Source organism: Clarias gariepinus, chromosome 11 (genome assembly GCF_024256425.1).
Source record: "Clarias gariepinus isolate MV-2021 ecotype Netherlands chromosome 11, CGAR_prim_01v2, whole genome shotgun sequence".
In the NCBI taxonomy this organism is placed as follows: Eukaryota; Metazoa; Chordata; class Actinopteri; order Siluriformes; family Clariidae; genus Clarias; species Clarias gariepinus.
In genome coordinates this window covers 20,512,916-20,533,012 of record NC_071110.1, presented here as the reverse complement: position 1 = coordinate 20,533,012, position 20,097 = coordinate 20,512,916, and the positions used below count along the sequence as shown (strand labels likewise).

The following is a 20,097-nucleotide window of genomic DNA, read 5'->3' as shown; positions in this document are numbered from 1 at the left end:
AATACATAAGGCAGTTCATTTTCATGCTAAAACTCTTTTTTTAGAATGAGTTTTGCACTGTAAGATGCAATGAAAAGCATGAAAAATTCACATAAATGTGTCATAAGGTTGCATGCAAAAAAAAAAATGTTCGAAGTGCAAAAGGGCAAGTTTTTCTTGTATTATATCCATTTTTAAACCCAGGCTTTATGTCCTTTAGGCTTTATATATGCAGTATTATTTTGCAAGAACAGCGAGCACTAGAGGGCAGCAGAGAGCATCAGTATCCAGCTTTTTTTTTGGAAGACAGGCAGGATGGTCGGGAAAAGCCGCTCAGAATCTGCATATTGTAGTCGGCACTTCCGCAGCTTAGAGTTTACACGACGTTTTCTTATTAATAGTGCGACTTAACCTACGGACTAAATAGGACTTAAAGGGGGTTTAAAGCACGACTGCTTTGCGATAGACACGCTTTACCACAGAGCACGCGAGATCAAATCTGTGTCAAGGTAAGTGCATGAGACGCAAAAACCGCAAACATAACGTTACCCACGCGCTAGGCAGTGTGTGCTGAAAGTACGCCGCCTGCGGTGAGAATACCAAAGGGCATGCTGTACGTTTTGGGGCGACAGTGAACGGGGTGGAATTTTCCAGCTGATGTTTTGGAATGTAAAAACAAAACAAAACTTGAGTCTACTGTGCTAGCACCTGGTTTTATTTTTCTCTTTAAGACAGTATAAAGCTAACTTAGGAGTCGAAGGAGGTCACATAATGAGTTTTAAAATGACTGTTTCAAACTTTTTAAAACGATTTACTCTGTTTTCATGAACAGTATAATGATGTTAAATAAAGCTATTGCCATGCTAACCGTTAAATCAGTGGTTACAGGTATGGGCGGGTATGGGTACAGGAGTTCTGGACGGTTCTGTTTTCTTTGTCTACAGATTTGTTGGATTAGCATCGCAGATTAGTGAGGCATCAAACCAGCCGTTAATTTTTGTGTTAACTGGCTGTTTAAGAGTCTCTGTACTGCTCTATCTCAGGCTTGAAGGAGAACACAGTACGGTATCATAACCGTTCAGCCCCAATATCAGTGTAACATGAATATCAGCCAGTTTAGTTACCTGCTCCTGACTTCATATCGCCTCTGAGCTCAACATTACTGCAACCAGGAGTTATAAAAGTACTTACATTTTAGTGTTTACATCATCGTCTATACCTTTTATTCTGTATACATGGTTGTGGGAGTCTGGAGCCTATCCCAGACTTAACAACACAAGGGTACACCCTGGATGGCACACTAACACATTTACACACTACAGGCAATTTAGGAATACCAACTATCCTAATCTGCATATCTTTTGGAGGAAACCCCATGCCCACAGACCTGATTAGGGAATCGAACATGGGGGTTCAAGGCAACAGTACTAAGCACTAAGCTATTGTGCTGCCACCTACATTTTGTACTCAGAGAAAACCATCATTTAATTATCTTAAGAAATATTCCAGTACAAGTTAAAGTACACATTTAAATTATTGAATGTGTACTTTAACTTTTACATGTGTTATCTGGAGCGCTGTGTTGTGTGAGATTAGGCCTGAGACCGGAAATACGTCTGGTTAATAGTAAAATAGTTTAGTTGATTAATGAAAGCTCTTATAATTGTGAAAACTCAGATAAAGGAAGGAAAACCAAGAAAGGAGTAACTGATAAATGTCTCCCATACTGATTTGTCGTGTAGGAAGCAGAAAAAATGGGCAAGTATAAGGATTTGAGTGACTTTGACAAGGGCCAGATTGTGATGACTGGGTCAGAGCAACTCCAAAACTGCAGGTCTGTGGGATGTTCCTAGTCTGCCTGTGTCAGGATCTGACAAAGGTTGTCCAGTTCGTTACTTTCCTGGTGACAAGATGGTATCATTATGCACTGAGGGAAGAAGACAAGCTGGCAGGTGCAGTGTGATCCTCTGCACAGTGTTCTGCTGGGAAACCTGGGGTCCTGCCATTCAAGGGGATGTCATGTACCACAAACGTTGTTGCTGACCAAACACACCCCTTCATCAAGATTATGTGCCCTGCGCCCTAAAAAATAGGTTAAGAATGGTTTAAGGAGCATAACAAGAACTTAAGAACATAACAACAACCTTGCAATTTACAGGACTAATAGGAAAGTTATGATTAATCTGTGTGTATGCTTTTGGGGATTTATAACACCACAATGCCTAGGAGCTGGTTAGATTTCTATTGAAATATCTGATATTCAATATAATTTTTTAAAAAGTTTGCTCATACTCCAAATGATGCTGTAGTGTTCAGAGCACAACACCTGTAGGATTATAGAGGAATGGCAATGTTTTAGCAAACTTATCAATTTAAAATAATTAAAAACATTTGATTTTGGAGTCAGTGTGGCAATATGTCAATCGCCACACAAGAATTATGATAAATTATTATTTTTTTTAATTCCTATATAAAACACAAATTCTGTATAACCAGTGTTTGAACAGGTAGTTCTGTCACAGGCGTTCCTCACTGAATGTACTAGTAGGCATCATCAACTTTTATGTCATACAATGAGGTAATAATACATCTTCATGTAATGAACAGTTCGTCATTAGGTGGATGTATTTAGGCAGAGCCACGGATAGACCTCTAGTAGATAAATTGAGGGAACACTTTGAAACACTCATCACATCTTATTGGGAAAAAATCATGCTGGATATCCATACTGATATGGACTGGGTAATGTGTTAGGAAAGAAAGGATGCCACATTGATTGATGAAAATTATTAACCTATGAAGGGCTGAATTTAAAGACACCCTGGCAGGTTAGCCCATTTAGCTGAAATTTTATTGCAGCAACTCAAAATGGTACAGTACTCAGTAGTTTGTATAGCCCCCGCATGCTTGTATACTGTATATACCTGACAACATTGCGCATGCTCCTAATGAGACAGAGTCCTGAAGTATCCCTAAAGTATCTTTTCCTAGATCTGCACCAGGGCATCACAGTCTCAGGTGCAAACTTGAAGTGCTAGAATGGACTAAAATCTAATGTCCCAGAGGTGTGTTCTAGTGGATTTAGGTCAGGTGTATGGAGTTAATTATGTGCCAAAATGGTAAGCTTGGGGGCAAGTCAATGCTATCAATTCCTCATCCTTTAGGAACTGCCCCCATATTCTTGCCACATGAGGCCAGGCATTGTCATGCACTAGGAGGAACTCAGGACTCACTGCACCAGTGAAGGGTCTGACAGTATGTCCAAGGATAATCCTATACCTAATGGCAGTCAGACAGTTCTTGAGGTCTGCCGCTGTCTAGTTTATAGAGATCTTTGCATCCCTTCATGGATATGCCTCCCCAGACTGTTACTGACCCAACGCCAAACTGGTCATATTGAACTGATGTTACAGGCAGCATAACGTTCTCCACAGCTTCTCCAGACCCTTTCACGTCTGTCACAAACCTACTCTCATCTGTAAACATCACGGAGTGTCAGCGGAGGACCTTGCAATTTTGGTGTTCTCTGACAAATGCCAGTCGAGAACAGGGCCCACTAGAGGACGTCAGGCCCTCAGGCCACCCTTATGAAGTCTGTTTCTGCTTGTTTGGGCTCTGCTTGATGTCATTTTGGGCTCTGGCAATGCTCATCCCAGGGTTAAGGACTTTCTACGGCCCTGTCCAGCTCTCCTAGAATACTGCCTGTATACTGAATATGTTTCCTGGAATTTCTTTCACGCTCTTGAGACTGTTCTGGGAGACACAGGAAAGCTTTTGCCAATGGCATGTATTGATGTGGCATCCTATAGCAGCACAGCTGACCAAATGATAGCCATTTATTACAGCTGTTATATTGGGAAGTTGGGGCAATACCACAGTAGCAACTGATGGACTAACATCAATGTTGGGTGTTGATGTCACATGTATTGAAGGTTTTCATTGGATTTCAAATATAAATTAAATTCCAGAATCATAATTTTTTTTTCTCCCACAGGGCTTTCATCATGAGTGTTCTGCCTCCTGTGCGCAAAGACCGCATCATTAGCCAGCTGCCTAAGGTAATACACCAGTCCTCAAACAAACTCCAAATGCCTGATTTTACATTGATGATCATTCAGCTTTTTATTCACTTTATTTTCTTACTCAGTAACCAGGGTTTTGGGCAAAGGTTTCTTGGGGATTTTCTTTTAAGTATTGTCCAATTAAGCAATGGTATTATAAGGTGATGGTTTGTAGTGTTTATTCTAGTTTGTAAAGTATTAATACATAATACAGTCTATATAGAAAATAAAAGAAATACTTTATGGGACATTCGAGTCAAACCAGGACTTTTGATTGACAGAATAACAGAACACAGTTATGAGAGTAAAATTTCCTTGATTTCTTTATATAATTCCCTGCTACACTAATGCACTTATTTTAGCATTTCATTATTGCATGGATACCATCAAGGTAAAAGTTCTCTTAGTACTCCTGGGTCATGATCAGGCTGCCTGCTTTGTTTCTGAAATGCTTGCCTCCCAGGAACTACTTTAATGGCCCAAACATGTGGAAATGGCTTGGAACGGGGTCAGGACTGTACAGAGATGTGTCAGTAACTCCCAGCCGAGCTCTCCTAAGATGCACAATTAACACAGACAGTTTGCATTTTAAGGGAATGAATGCAGTGGGCTTTGTCTGTTTAATCGTGTACAATGAGTAGTAGTGGTTCTATATTTTATATTTGTATAGTTTATATTTTATGCTGTAATTTCTCTTTTACTTAACATGACCATTTATCAATGTAATCTAGTGCTTTAGTAAATGGGCCACTTTACACACAGAAGATGGATTTAATGCCAAAGTGAAGACAGCTTGCCAGGAGCAGAGGACTGGCACTGTGGGGTAAGTCTACAGCTTAACTGCCTATTTAAAGGCTTCTTTAATTCCATTGTATTTCTAGAACATTTATGCCCCTCCCCGCACTGAAATACTCTGTCTATATCATCACCCAGTTATCAACTTATTAATTAGACTGAAAACACAAATATGTATTTTGTAATGCACTGTCTCAGTGCTAAACTGAAAGGAAACGATAAGAAATGCGTTAATCTATAATTCTGCCACTCATTGCCCATTTACAGTAGCATTTGCTGTCTAACAGAATCCCCCTGTCTCATTTTTACACCAGGTTTAAAATATCTAAGGTTATTGTAGTGGGAGACTTGGCTGTAGGGAAAACTTGTCTGATTAATAGGTAAGCATTTTTTACCTACTTAAACCACAGTTTAATGTTTACTAAGACTGACCGGCACAAAACACTATTAACATGTAAATTACAGTGTAGTAAAATATTTTTGGTAAAGGGTTTATATAAAACCCTAATGTTTTACATGTTTTTATCTGCTTTGCTAGATTTTGTAAAGATGTCTTCGACAAAAATTACAAAGCTACTATTGGTGTAGACTTTGAGATGGAGAGATTTGAGGTGCTTGGAGTTCCATTTAGCCTACAGCTGTAAGTTTTGGGCATATTTCAACTTGTGTCTTTTAGCTGTACAAAACCCTGAATAGTTACTTGTCGATTTTTTCCTGCTGTAGGTGGGACACTGCAGGTCAGGAAAGGTTCAAGTGCATTGCTTCGACGTACTACAGAGGAGCTCAGGGTTAGTATATTCTACTTAAAAGGAACCTAATAAGGAAGAAGTTCAGTTGACATGACTCAACTTCCAGGTTGCACACTTTAGGATTTCATTCAGTCACCTTTAGCTTTGGCACGATGTGGTTGCTAGTTCATGTGTGAAAATCATGCTTACTGTATGCTCCCACAGTCACCTTTCACAGTTTAAGTCCTGGAATTTGACCGTACCATATGGAAAGAAAACGTCCACAGATGTAATAACCTGGTCATTCAGTACAATCAGCTCATGATCATTGCCAAATAATGTTGCTGAGCCTAGACCAGACCAATTGAAGCAACCCAGATCATAGCACTGCCTCCAGCGGCTTGTACAGTGAGCACTATGCATGTTGAATCCCAAGTTGCATCAAATGGAAAGATGTTATGTTATGCAGAGTGTACAATTCTTGTTCCAAACACCAACTCTGGAGAAGACTCAGAAATCTACTAAATGTCTACAAATGGTTTTCAACAGGACAGTGATCCCAAGCATGACGCCAAAGCTAGGAACAAGGTAGATTTTCTCCAGTGGCCCTGACTTAAGTCAATTAATTATCTGTGGCGTGACTTGAAGGTTGTTCTCCATTATTAAAAACCAACAAATCTCTCACAAAATTGGAGAGGGGAAGGGTACTTTACTCTGTGAAAACTGCTGATTATCTATCATCCAGTCACACCTAATATAAACTCTCACACCATTTATGAGCTATGCATTTCAGGATTTAAAATAAAAAAGCTTGTGCTGTAGAGCCCTCTAAGTGCATCACTTACAATCAGTTTGGTGAAAGTTAGTAAAGATTACTGCTTTTCCACCAACATTATTATTAATCTATACACTTACTCTTTTTCAGCCATAATAATCGTTTTTGATTTGACTGATGTGGCCTCGCTACACCATACCAGGTAACATATATAATTTCTAACATTTGTTATAAAAAAAAAAAAAGAATGTATGTACAGTATTTATGAATGTATGTACAACATACACTGTGGGAGTGGTAGCTCAGGCGGCTAAGGCTCTAGGTTGTCCCAAGGCCGGATAAAATGGAAGGGTTGCACCAGAAGGGGCATCCGGCGTAAAAATCTGTGATAAGTTGTTATGCAGATTGATAATTCGCTGTTGCGATCCCTCGATGGGAGTTACAATTTCTATTTACGTGAACCAAGAGGCCGAAATTTGTTTCAGCATGGCAATGCCCCGTGCACAAATTAAGGTTTATTAAGAACCCTGATTGCTCCCCAGGCCTCCGCACCCAATATCAGTATCTGGCTTTACTAATCCTGTTGTGGCTAAATAAGAAAATCCCCTCAGCATTACTTCAAAATCTGGAGAAAAGTGCACGTTATTAACACAGCAACGACTAAAGCCTAATTTCAAATGGGTACATATAAGTGTGAGGTGTCCCCATACTTTTGGCCACAAAGTGTGCATAGAAATGCATTTTAGACATCATGTTTTCTTTTTTTAAAGGCAGTGGCTGGAGGATGCCATGAAAGAGAACGACCCCACTAGTGTGTTACTCTTTCTAGTAGGCACAAAGAAAGATCTGATTGTGAGTGGTTCTTTTTTTATATTATAACACTTAATGTATTTTTTTTTAACTCCTAAAAAAAAGTTTCACCCCACTATTGTATGTTCCTGTAGTCTCCGGCACAGTATTCTCTTAATGAACAGGACGCCATTAAAGTGGCCCAAGACATGAAAGCAGAGTACTGGGCTGTGTCTGCTTTATCTGGTAAGATTTACCTATAAATAAAAATTGACTTTAGGAGAGATGTGATGATCCTCAAGTATTGTAGCGTGCTATCAAAAAACAATCAACAAAGTAATCGCATTATCTGTTATTCTATTTAACTGTTATTCCATTATTATTTTATGTCCATTGCAAAATAAGTAAATAAACAACCCTGGCCTGTAGTTCAACAGTCATTTGAGAAGCATTAAGTATAACGTGGTGAGGGGAAAAGAAGCTCTTCTGTCTTGCTGCTTAAAAACCTGGAATCATCATGTGTGTGACAGTTTGTCCGCAACTCACTTCACTTGTGTGAATTTTTATTCCAAATTATGTTGTAATAACTGCTCTTCATGCTCAGATCGGCCACACTTGCACTCTCTATTAATTAAGATGTGGTTTAAATGCAATAGCATGAGCTTTCTAAACTGAATGTGCACAGGTCCAAATATTTTGCACACTAATGAACATAAGATGCATTTAGTTTACATTAGGCTACCACAAACATTTATTATCAACAGATTATGATTTATTTGTTAATTTTGCACCACTCACTTTAGAATATCAGATAACTTTTAAGATCTAAGGTTAAATCCCACATAGCATTAAATAGAAAGATGGTATGTTATGTACGGTGTACAATCCTTTGTTCCAAACACCAAGTAGTGCCCTTGTTCAACATGAACGGTTCAGAGACAATTTGGAACAACAAATTGGAAGCAATTCCTAAAATTATCATATCATATACTGAAAGTGCTTCCATGACTGGTTTTCAATGTGGTACATGTTTTTAATGTGGTACATGTTTTCAATGTTTTATACATGTAGGTAAACTCCCCAGTGTTGTTATGCTTTATATACAAGTTGTATAACATTATATATGCGTATATATAGAAAACATTTTGTGTGTGTGTGTATATATATGGAGGTTGGACAATGAAACTAAAACGCCTGGTTTTAGACTCCGATAATTAATTAGAATGGTGTAGGGCCTCCTTTTGCGGCCAATACAGCATCGATTCGTGTTGGGAATGACAAATACAAATCCCACACAGTCGCCAGAGGGATTTTGAGCCATTCTTCTTACAGAATAGTGGCCAGGAATGGTTCGGTAGTCCTTGGCAGTGACATGTCCATCTAGCAGAAATATTGGGCCTAGGGAATGCCATGATATTACAGCCCAAACTATCACTGATACACCCCATGCTTCACTCTGGGCATGCAACAGTCTGGGTGGTACATTTCTTTGGGGCTTCTCCACACCGCAACCTCCTTCCAGGTGTGGGAAAGACAGTGAAGGTGGACTCATCAGAGAACAATGTTCATTTTGTCTCACATTGTCCACAGCCCGGCCATGTACATTGACCCTGTGGAACTCTCGGCGAACAGTTTTAGTGGAAACAAAAGAGTTGAGGTGCACATTTAATTCTGCATTGAGTTGGGCAGCTGTGGTTTTATGTTTTTTGAATACAATCCGGGTTACCACCTGGGCATTCCTTTTAGACAGCTTACTCTTGCGTCCACAGTTACTCCTGTTGGATGTGGTTCGTCCTTCTTGGTGGTATGCTGACATTACCCTGGATAATGTGGCTCTTGATACATCACAAAGACTTGCTGTCTTGGTCACAGACGCGCCAGCATGATGCGCACCAACAAATTGTCCTCTTTTGAACTCTGATATGTCACCCAAAATGTTGTGTGCATTACAATATTTTAAGTAAAACTGTGCTATTACTCTGTTAATTAAACCTTCACACTCATACTGGTGGAATGTGCAATAAATGAAGATTGGCCACCAGGATGGTCAAATTTTGCCATGAAACCTTAAAAACTAAATTGGCCAGTGTTTCAGTTTCATTGTTCAACCACTGTGTATAGGGAAGAAAAAAACCCATAAGAAACTGATTATTTTGCAGTGGTTTTCAGAGCTAATGCATACATATACTGTGTGTGTGTGTGTGTGTGTGTGTGTGTGTGCGCGTGCTTGTGTGTATATATTACGAATCAATGTCTTCATCAGGGTGATTCCATCTCAAATCAACCAGTGGGTTCCACCACATGATCATAGATTTTGCTGATTTTTTCACCAATTGTTGATATTGCCATGAAAATAAAACCCCCCAATTTTTTTGTCCCAACTCCCACTCGTTAAAAAATGGCAGCCAGCTTGATTTTTGGCCTCGACGTGCTTCGAGACGTGCCACGCCCCTTTTTGAAATCCTCTTTTCCTTGATAACTCACTTGCTATATGTCATATGGAGATGAAACTGGGTATATTTATGTAATTTCTTATGTAGATTCGGATTCTGCAATCAGAATTTACCCCTTTTTGACCCCCCAGAACCCAAGGTCTGCATGTATATATGTTACTCAAAAAAATAGGGGTTACTTCACATCACCTTATCTTGAAAATAAATAAAAACCAGGGGTGTGTTATGCCCTGTTTTATAGAAATCATAAAAAATTGATTGTCCAGGTTTTGCAAATGTTTTACGATTTGATACACATTTTATATACAGAGAATGTATATGGATCTACACAATAGGCCTTATCTACCAGTAAATGTGTCATTTTATGGTGGTACATGTAAGATACATGTATTACTGTCAAACTGTATCCTGTAACTGAACCATTCAGGTTCATACTGATCGGAAAGTTGAATTATCTCCAACCAACTCCATGAGTGACCTCGCACTCAGGGAACTTGGTGATTGCATCATCTTTTTCTTGGTACTAATTAGGTGCAGAAAAACAAAAGCAGGTGAGTGTATTTCATTTATGTTAATTTATTAACTAAAGCTTTCCAATGTAGTTTGTTATCTTAATCACAATCTGATTACAAAGACTTGATGGCAAAGCTTGTCTGTTCTTTGGATTCTCGTGACTATATGTTGCACAGGTGTGAGCAGTGCCCTCCTAAATCAAAACTATCTGATTATCTTGATTAGGGCAGGGCAATATGGCCAAAAATTATTTATCACGATATATATTTAAAAATTTGCGATAATGATATAACTGACAATATGATAGACACGAGACAAAGCAGCTGTTTGTATGTGCATTAAAGCTATATAAAATGTTTACAGTGCAAATGCAAATTCCACACCACAGAAGTTGCACCATTTTTACAAACCAATTCTGGTTTATCTGTTTCAGTCAACGATCTGCTTTCGCCCTTCTTATTCTCCGCCGCCGCCATGCTTTTTCCGCCATAAGCGTTTGGAAACAAAGGCACTACACATGCGTGTTTTACCCATATTCTATCGCGATATTTCATTTTCTTATCATTGCCTAACATTGTACCGGTTTTACCGTGAAAGGTATAATATGGCCCAGCCCTAACCTTGATGGTATATTTGGACCCAGATGACATTGTTCAGTTCAAGCAGTGGATTTCATTATGAAACTTTGTGAAAAATGTGACTCCTGCACAGCTCATCACTATACAGCCAAAGCCCAAACTGCTTATTTAAAAGAACTGAAAAAGAAACTTCCCATTGAAAAGGAGGCTGTTATCCTCATGGATTTTGCCGAATGCTATTTTTCATTTGTCAGGATGCTGTTCAAGGTTTTCATTGGGATACATCCCAGGTGATTCTGCATCCCTTCGTGGTTTACTATAGGGGTGGTAGTGAAAACGATGGTTTACTAAGTTGCAAAAGTTTTTTTGTTGTCAGTAATGAAAGGGAACACAATGCTATTGTTGTTCACAAGTTTATTAAGGTTCTCATGAATCCACTGAAAGTTCTTATACCAAACTTAAATCATGTGCAATACTTCTCAGATGGTGCAGCCAGCCAGTACAAGAATTATAAATTTTCTTTACAAATTTGTGGAGGCATTTCCTATCAAAATGACTTTGGTAGCTACAAAGTGCATGCCTTTCCTAGTTGATATTATTTGTGTCACTGCAACTTGACAGGTCTCGTACATGTACCCTTTTGGTCTTATTCCATGAACTCATTTTTGTGGGCTTTGTTCTTTCACAATCAGATACCCAGGGTGATGAAAAAAAAACTGTGATTAGTCCTTTCAGTGTAGAGAGATGAATAACGTCATTATCAGTCTTTGACTAGATATGCATTAGAGAAGAATAAGAGGTAACTTTCACTTTGAAAGGAGCAGTTTTTTTTGAGTATGCATTAAGTATTCTCCAAATATTGCAGTACATTTCTGTGTGTCAAATCATAAAATGTTGCAAAACCTGGACAATTAATTTTTGATGATTTCTATAAAACAGGGCATAACACACCTCTGGTTTTTATTTATTTTCAAGATAAGGTGATGTGAAGTAACCCCTATTTTTTTGAGTAACATATATACATGCAGACCTTGGGTTCTGGGGGGTCGAATCTGAATCTACATAAAAAATTACATAAATATACCCAGTTTCATCTCCATATGATGTATAGCAAGTGAGTTAACAAAGAAAAGAGGATTTCAAAAAGGGGCGTGGCACGTCTTGAAGCACTTTGAGGCCAAAAATTAAGATTGCTGCCATTTTGTAATGAGTGGGAGTTGGGACAAAAAAATTGGGGGGTTTTTATTTTCATGGCAATACCAACAATTAATGAAAAAATCAGCAAAATCTAAGACGTGATGGTGGAAAATTTCTCTTTCATTGGTTGATTTGAGATGGAATTACTCATCAGGATATAGTGTATGTTTTGATTTGAAGTATATATTACATGTATGATTCTCTTGCAATAATATGCTTGAAGTAAATCAATAAATGTATAAATATGTTAAAAATTAATATGAATTAATATTTGCGGCTTTATATGACAAGCTCCCCATCAGCCTGTACTACTGATTACTGGAGGCATTGATTTCAAGCCCAGGGTTTGTGCATTGGTCACTACATCCAGTATGCCTGCTATTGTCAGGCTGCAGCTTCATTGTGCTCTTTGGGATGAGTAAGAGTTCATTAATGAAATGTGTAGAATAGCCAAGAATATCTCAAATTTGCTGATGTACCATGACATTGGTTAAGCACTCATCCCGTCATATTAGTACCCAACAGTTATTTTGACACCTGCTTTTGTGTACTAATGTTTCTCCCTCTGATGTTGAACCCTCTGAGGCAACAACGGAGCACATCTGGGTCTGTTTCTGTATTTGAGGTGCTTGTACTTTCTCAAGCCTTGTACTTTGCGCAGTGGTATTTCTATTAACAGCTTGTGCATTTGGTCAGCTGCAACACAGCAAGCTTTGTTAAAGGCTTATTACAAAAGGAAGCCGTAATACCAAAGGAAGATGATGCAGAGACAAATGTATTTTCATAACCTGCAAAGGGCACTGCATGTTACTAATGAAGTTCAACATTTCACACTTTCAAGCATCAAAGGACAAGCATCGTTTTCAGCAACACAATGACTCATGGAGAAATTAGTAATAATGTCGGAGATGCCTAACAAATGGCACACCTCAGTTTGCTTTGTGTAATAGTAAAGATTTTAACAGTTATACATAGGATTAGCAAAAACCAAGGGATTAGATCACCATGCTGTAGCAGCTCCAAAGCATGATGCTGCCATCACCACTTATGTTTGTGACAAATAACTTGTGTAATGTTACTGTAGGTCTTTGGAGAAGCAGCCTATTGTTGGTAATGTCACTGTAATGGCTTATTTTGTGTTTAATGTTCTTAAATTTGCTTTTAATCCTCACCTAATTTTTTGACTTTGAGATCCTGTGCCTGCTTTTTACTTTTTGCAGGCCATGGCTTTACCAAGTTGAATAAAAATTAGGAAGATGTTTTATAGCAGTATAATCTCTAACCTTTTTTGTACCACTGACTGGTTTTATGTAAGTTTTCTGCACTCGTAACAACACATAATATAGTGCATAACATACAGTACAACATACACATACAGTACACATATACATACACAACACAGAATCTGTGTGAGCTCTGAGCTTGTTTTTTGGCGATGGGATTGTCCCATCTAAAAAGGATGGGGGACAGTGACACGTGAGGTGGATTCCTCATATCCAGTATGCTCCGTAATTTCATTTTTGTTGCTCTCACTGCAGACAACCTTGTCTCACAAAGATAGGTCGTTAGTGCTTTTGTGGCGATTTCAGGTTATTCCGCAGAGTTGAAGTTGCTTCAAACACACTTTCAAAGCCACATTTATTATACAGCGTAGGCTTGGAGCATGTAAATCACATGTTGCGATGTGCAGATGGAAGCGAATAACAGACAACCTGATAATTTTTCAAAATAAAACACTGCAGTCAATAAAATGCAAATTAAATTAAATATTTATTTCTGATTCTTTCCATGCAGCCCGAAGGTTGGAGCCCACGGTTCTATAGAAACAGCTAATCTTTATATGTGCTTGATTAGAATCATGCCATTGATGACAGATGTATGACAATAACTATTGAATATGAGATTGTATGTGATGTAGTCTCAATCACAGTGCACACTTATGCAGCCCGGATATTGTAAGAATTCCACCTACAAAACCTTTTTCATGGTTACTATAATCCTGTTAACTGTGGGAAAGATCTGACCTAATTTATCTTGATTTCATTCTACACAAATTGTATCCACTTTATGACAACCATGTTACTTCACTCTGATCATTCCTACTATACATTGTTACTTTTTGGATAAGAAGTATGGTTGCTCTCAAGTTTTCAATTTTCAATATTTCTATAAAACTGCTTTGTGACAAATCTGAATCTATGTAAATAGAAACTAAACATAGTAGCAGTTACTGTATGTCATTTAATTAAATAAAATCACTTATTACTTAAACAGATATTTTATTGCTTACAGGGGAAAATGTAAAGGAGTTTTTTTTCCGCGTGGCATCACTAACATTTGAGGCCAATGTGGTGGCAGAGCTGGAAAAAAGCAGTTCCAGGCGTATTGGGGATGTTGTCAGTAAGTGAACAGTGTGACTGATGTAGTTATTTAATTCATTATTAGTTCAATGTTAATATCTACCTATAATACCTACAGTGCATCCAGAAAGTATTCACAGCGCTTCACTTTTCCCACATTTCGTTACTGTATGTTACAGCATTATTTTAAAACAGGATTAAATTCATTATTTAAAATTTAAATTATTAATTATTAAAAATTCTAACAAAAATACCCTATAATGACAAAATAAAAACAGTTTGTTTGAAATCTTTGCAAATTAAAAAAAAAAAAAAAAAAGGAAAAATCACAAGTACATAAGTATTCACAGAGAAAACGCTAGACCTTTTTTAATATGACCATCAGGTTCATGGTCACCTCCCTGACCCAAGGCCCTTCTCCCCTGAATGTTCAGTTTGGCTGGAATGGCTCGCGGACGCACCTGAATGTCATGACAAAGGCTGTGAATACTTGGGTACATGTGATTTTTATTTATTTTTTATTTTTCATTTATTTATTTTTTTACTAAGTTTACGAAGTTGTCCAACAATCTTCTTTTACATTGTCATTATGGGGTATTGTTTGTAGAATTTTGAGGAAAATAATTAATTTGATCCATTTTGGAATAAGGCTATAATATAGCAAAATGTGAAAAAAGTGAAGCTTTGTGAATACTTTCCGGATGCGGATATGGTTTACACAGATCAGCCATTACATTAAAACTACCCTTCATAGTATTGCGTCAAAGTAGAGTGCATCAGACCTGGGTACTTTTTTCCATTGCTCCATGCTTCAGTTCTGATGCTCACTGTAGTTGATTTCGGTGGTGGACACGAGTCAGCATGGTAACTCTGACTGGTCTGCATCCATGCAGCAAAATACAGAGCACACAGCAAGCTACAGAGTACTGTGTGTTTTGACATCTTTTGATCATAGCCAGCTAGTAAGTTATTAGTGTTATTCATTTAAAATGTCAGTGTTTTTAATGTTATGGCTGACCAGTGTATTTCAAAACTTTATAAATTTGAATTGTGATTTTTGGAGTACCATGGCATTTCAGGACATTTCTTACACCACCATAAAACATGCACAATAACTGCACATTATTTTGTGCTGATACTGTTGTGTGTATAAACAAAATAATGTGATATTTGTACAATTTATGCAACAATGTCTAATAATTTTTCTCTTTTTTTCTTCTTCACAGAAATCAGCAGCAACACAAGTAACTTGTATGCAACTTCAAAAAAGAAACACCCAAACTGCTGTCAGTAAATAGACTGAAACCTTGCGAAATTTGCACTAAATTAAATAATGGTACCAAAGCAGAAACTATGGGGGTACAGATGGGATTAGAGAGTATAAAATGTTTTTTTTTTTTTTTTATGTGTTAATTAGGAATCAGTGGTTAGGTGAGGCTGGAGTTAACATTTCTTGGTAGTATTTTTTTCACTTATTCTTTTTTATTTCTGTGATTTTATATGTATGCACAAAATCTGTGCTGCTAATGAATGATTATGGTACTATGGTCTTGTATGGTAGATATAACAGTGTCTACTATGGTGTTATGTATGGTAGATATTATAACAGTATCAGAAAATGTATAAATTCTTTAACAGGTTACATTTATTGTAGTTTTATATTAAGAAACAGTTGAAATAAAGTAATTTTAACTACATACAGTTAGATTTTTTACTCTTTTTTTTTTTTTTACTCTTTTACGTAATAGTGTGCTGAACATACATACATAAATAGTTTTTGTGCTATATATATATTAATCTTGTTTAAATCTTGTGTAATGTTCTTGTATTAAAATATACTGAAATATTTCCCATGACTTGTGGTTTAATATATTAAAAAAGTATAATATAATGTTATAAACCATACTATACCATAACATCAAGTAATCTTATTGATGTACAAAACACTCTTAAGTAATATACAGTTTCAATAATCACATGTTATGAATGAGTTTATGTTTTAAGTCTGAATAATAAAAGCAATTGTGGTAAGTAAACTTTTGCAAAAAAAAAAAAAAGGATATGGCAGAGCAAATCATAGAATTGATTACCTGTTTAAGCATCACTAGCCTCATAGTTACCTTAATAAAATTAGTGCATCTCATTGTTGAAGTTCTTAAAAGATTCAAGATACTGCTTGTCTATTTGAGACTGAAGTCCCTTAGGGATGCAGTGTGAGTACTTGTAGTTTTCCTTTATCCACTTTCCACCCTCGCTGTTCTCAATGGCTACAGCACCAACACCTACAAGGTGGAAAATGACAAATAACAAATCAAAGGAAAACCAAGATAGCATGTTGATTACGTGTTAGGTCTGAGGCTGTGGTGATTATGCCAACCATAATATGCTGCATCATTTACAACATTTTCATATTCCCTAAACCCTCGAGTGGTCTTTATGCCCTATAAATGGTGACATCATAATAGAGCAAAAAATAAATAAATAGCCATTTGTAAATCATAGGATAAAAGTGATCAGTCAGAATTACGTTTATGGATTTTAGACTCTTCTCTGTAAGGGACCATGTAAACGTAAACCATGTCAGCAAAATGTCCCCACAGCACAAAAAATCTATACTTCTGTGTTATGTGAAGAGTTGTTATAAAAACCAATGTTTTTGGCCATCTGCTTGTAGGTGAAAAGAATTATGAATGGAAATCACTTTTTAAGTGATTTCCTTGGGAAAGTTGGGAAGTTCCCTCATTAAATAGTGACAATATAAATTACAGCTGTATTTAATAGTGAAAGTATCTAAGAGCATTTCCACAGCCAAATGTGATCCAAACCCATAGGTTTGTGACCAAACAGCTGTGTGCCCATAAAAATAAAAATAAAACTTTTGAGAGTGAAAAGGGCTTCAGATTGTTGACCATGAATATTGGACTTTGGAGCAATGGAAAAAAGTCATGTGGTCTGATGAGTTCAGATTGACCCTGTTTTAGAGAGGTGGGCATGTCAAGGCACATATTCCAGGAATCAAATTGTCAAAGAGTGGTTCTGGGAGCATGAGGAATAAGTTTAGAATAGGAAATGAACACCACATTGCACACTGTATTCAAAGCTAAAGGCAGTTGAATAAAGTATTGTACGTGTTTTGTGTAGTGCATTTCAGCATATTAATGTTTCGTTATACTTACTCACATTTTCTTGATCAAGCGCTGCCTTTAATTGCTTATATTTCCAATTTATGTGAATTCATTTGAAGAAAAGTGCAAGCTTACCTACTACACTTGCTCCCTGTCTTTCTACAAGTTTGATTGCAGCTTTCATTGTGCCTCCAGTCTCAATCCACTGATCAACTATGAGAACACACAGACCTGAAAAAGCACACCATGACATAAAACACTGTTCAGAATGGCTAGCTGAGAGGTCATAATTGTAACAAAAAAAACATTCTAACAGCTTGTTTCGACTTTCCCATCAGTGCATTTGCTGTGCCATCTTGTGACAGGAGACTGACTATGATATAAGGCAGATGGCTTGAAAGTGATAGCAGTAGAGAGAAAATGGACAAATAGTACAAGGAAGATAGGGCAACAGAAAAAGATATTTAAATTGAATGGAAAATGAGGTGGCAAAAGTGCAACATAGTTGATGCCAACCGCCAGTTAACACTGACAAGTGATAGCTACGTTTTATAACTTAACTTCATCATATTACAGCCAAGGCCTAAAGCAGACGTGATCTGTATAATTTATAGTGCAGAGAAGAAATACTATTATTAGCATGGGCACAACAGCCAGGGCATCATATACATTGGCACTCATTCTCAAACCTTCTTGCAAGTTTTGGGGAGGTGGGATTTTGGGGGGCCCTCACAAGACAGGTTAGATTTCTAATATGATTTCTAATAAATTTCATTACTAATGATTTCTAATAAACAATCTGTTTAGAACCAAACTAAACAGAGGCTTAAGGTAACAACCAGCAGTGAAGCATTTGAAAAAAGAAAATATTTCCATGGAAGAATGTCTTTAAATTGAAGACATAATTCTTTCCACTTAATATTTAATAAAATAGTAAAATATGAAGCTTTTACAGATTCATTTCATGCACATTACTATAAAAGGTATTCAAGTCCTACTGAAACAAAACAGCATATAGGTTTAGGATTCCAGATCTTTGCTTTTTCCCAACAAACGAAGCTTGTTAGATGCTAGGCTATGGAAGTTCTGGCATTTATGTAAGTGCTAAACTTTAATGTATTTAAAACCTGTTGGTTTTAATTAACTTGTGTGCTGAATTTGCCAGTACCTGGTTTTAACACATCAACTCGTACTTCCATTAACTTGTCTCTGCCAGAGTAGTCAGAATATTCCTGGGTCAGAGTTTCTACACACAGATGCCCTGCTTTTCGTATAGCCAAAAATCCTTTTTCCAGAGTCATGGCCACAGCTGAACCTGAAAATACAAAATTTAAGTACTATTGTTTTTTAGTTTCAGTACCAAATTCCACAAAAACTGCAGAATGTATGCCACAGTTACACAGAGAATCTGTGAGTCTATAATAACCCTATTAAACCTTAGTAAATTTTGCATCTAGAAGCAGAATCTCTATGCAAACAGCATGAAGATAGAATAAATGCAAAATATAGCTTTAAATGAAAAGTGTAATATATTTGCCAAAGTTGTTCAATGTAGGTTTTTAATATGAAACACGCATTCCTTCATTTATATGAGTCTAGTAACTACATTATACAAGTACACGTGCAAGTCTGTGGTTGGTTCATGGCCAAGTTTTTATTTACAGCCCTACCAACATGTGGAATGAGCTAAAAATAAAAGAGGAGTCATCCCTGTCTTAGAGGCTCACTGCTCACAGCAAAATGACAAAATGCAGTGTACCGAGGATAAAGCCCATAGCGTCTATTCCAGCCACCAGGTCAATCTTGTCATTTTTGAATGGTTTGAGGAGATCAGTCACACAGTCTGATAAAGCCTGGATGGGAAGACATGGAAAAAAAAGCGATTTTTTTTTTATTTTTTTTTTGCCGAGAAATAACTACAATAATGAACTTCTGCAGTCAAGCACTTGATATAGTCCAAGAAAATTTGACAAAATTAATGCACTTGACAACGAAAATGTTCTACCTGAGAGTTGCAGTAAAGTCTGGATGGATCGACCCATGCATGGTTTGGGCCCTTTGTGTTAGGTGCCATAAGTGACAAATACCAGCCTTCATCTCTCCTCCGAGGAGTAGCCACCTTATTCATCCTGACGAGAAACAGCTCCTTTTCTGTAACTTCGGAAACAGCAGAAACTTTGCACTGTTGCCGCGAGGGGAGGAGCTCCCCGTTAACCCTGACACCAGAGGGCGTCCTAGGGCTACAGGGTTGCCAGGTTGAATAACTATTTTCCAGTCTTACTATTGCAAAAAGGCAAAACCACACAAAAAATTCCAAAGGGTGTAAATTTGACATACTCCTTAACATTCATGAACGCAGTTCGTTCCTATTTTATACAGAATATAAACGTTGTTTTGCAGAAATTTTGCTTGGAAAAATTTTACAGCATTAATTGAGTTATAATTTCAATTTAAAAAAGCTTATCAAAAGATAAAATATTAATAACCAGGAGCAAATTTAGGTCTCTCGCCGAAAAACACTTACTATACTGTAATCCACAGAGTTGCGGAGACGGGGGCAAAACTCTCGATCTGGCAACACATGCTTACCCCGTGAAGAATATAGCGTATAGAGAAATGCATAATAATAATAATAATAGGTGGCGACACATAATGAGCTCGTAGTGCACTTAAATGAAATCAGTGCCATGTCGGTAAATCTGTTTTTAACAGAGAAGGCAGTTGTGCAGTTGAGTCGTGTAGTT

General features: G+C 37.3%; 2 protein-coding genes across 2 annotated transcripts; one reads left to right on the top strand and one right to left on the bottom strand.

Moving 5' to 3' along the window:
- Positions 1 to 286: 286 nt before the first annotated feature.
- On the top strand, positions 287 to 15,924 carry rab34a (RAB34, member RAS oncogene family a). The gene is made up of 11 exons (XM_053506702.1): positions 287 to 488; positions 3,974 to 4,037; positions 4,772 to 4,863; positions 5,150 to 5,215; positions 5,374 to 5,475; positions 5,559 to 5,623; positions 6,489 to 6,540; positions 7,109 to 7,190; positions 7,283 to 7,373; positions 14,161 to 14,268; positions 15,455 to 15,924. Exons 2-11 carry the CDS (start codon positions 3,984 to 3,986, stop codon positions 15,520 to 15,522), a joined length of 780 nt encoding a protein of 259 aa, XP_053362677.1. The 5' UTR covers positions 287 to 488; positions 3,974 to 3,983; the 3' UTR covers positions 15,523 to 15,924.
- Positions 15,925 to 16,083: 159 nt separating this feature from the next.
- Positions 16,084 to 19,695, bottom strand: zgc:174895 (uncharacterized protein LOC100126024 homolog). The gene is made up of 5 exons (XM_053507873.1): positions 19,359 to 19,695; positions 19,113 to 19,206; positions 18,522 to 18,668; positions 17,489 to 17,584; positions 16,084 to 16,510 (listed from the first exon to the last, which is right to left on the bottom strand). Exons 1-5 carry the CDS (start codon positions 19,686 to 19,688, stop codon positions 16,359 to 16,361), a joined length of 819 nt encoding a protein of 272 aa, XP_053363848.1. The 5' UTR covers positions 19,689 to 19,695; the 3' UTR covers positions 16,084 to 16,358.
- Between the last annotated feature and the right edge of the window lie 402 nt (positions 19,696 to 20,097).

What these genes read in the sequence shown, in the direction of transcription:
- zgc:174895 (XM_053507873.1), bottom strand. Translation starts at nt 19,688, where the DNA reads ATGTCAAATTTACACCCTTTGGAATTTTTTGTGTGGTTTTGCCTTTTT. An exon ending in CGCTATGGGCTTTATCCTCG is followed by an intron (nt 18,669 to 19,112) that starts GTACACTGCATT and finishes TTGTATTTTCAG; the next exon opens with GTTCAGCTGTGGCCATGACT. An exon ending in AGTTGATGTGTTAAAACCAG is followed by an intron (nt 17,585 to 18,521) that starts GTACTGGCAAAT and finishes GTGCTTTTTCAG; the next exon opens with GTCTGTGTGTTCTCATAGTT.
- rab34a (XM_053506702.1), top strand. Translation starts at nt 3,984, where the DNA reads ATGAGTGTTCTGCCTCCTGTGCGCAAAGACCGCATCATTAGCCAGCTG. An exon ending in TCATTAGCCAGCTGCCTAAG is followed by an intron (nt 4,038 to 4,771) that starts GTAATACACCAG and finishes AATGTAATCTAG; the next exon opens with TGCTTTAGTAAATGGGCCAC. An exon ending in GTACTACAGAGGAGCTCAGG is followed by an intron (nt 5,624 to 6,488) that starts GTTAGTATATTC and finishes ACTCTTTTTCAG; the next exon opens with CCATAATAATCGTTTTTGAT.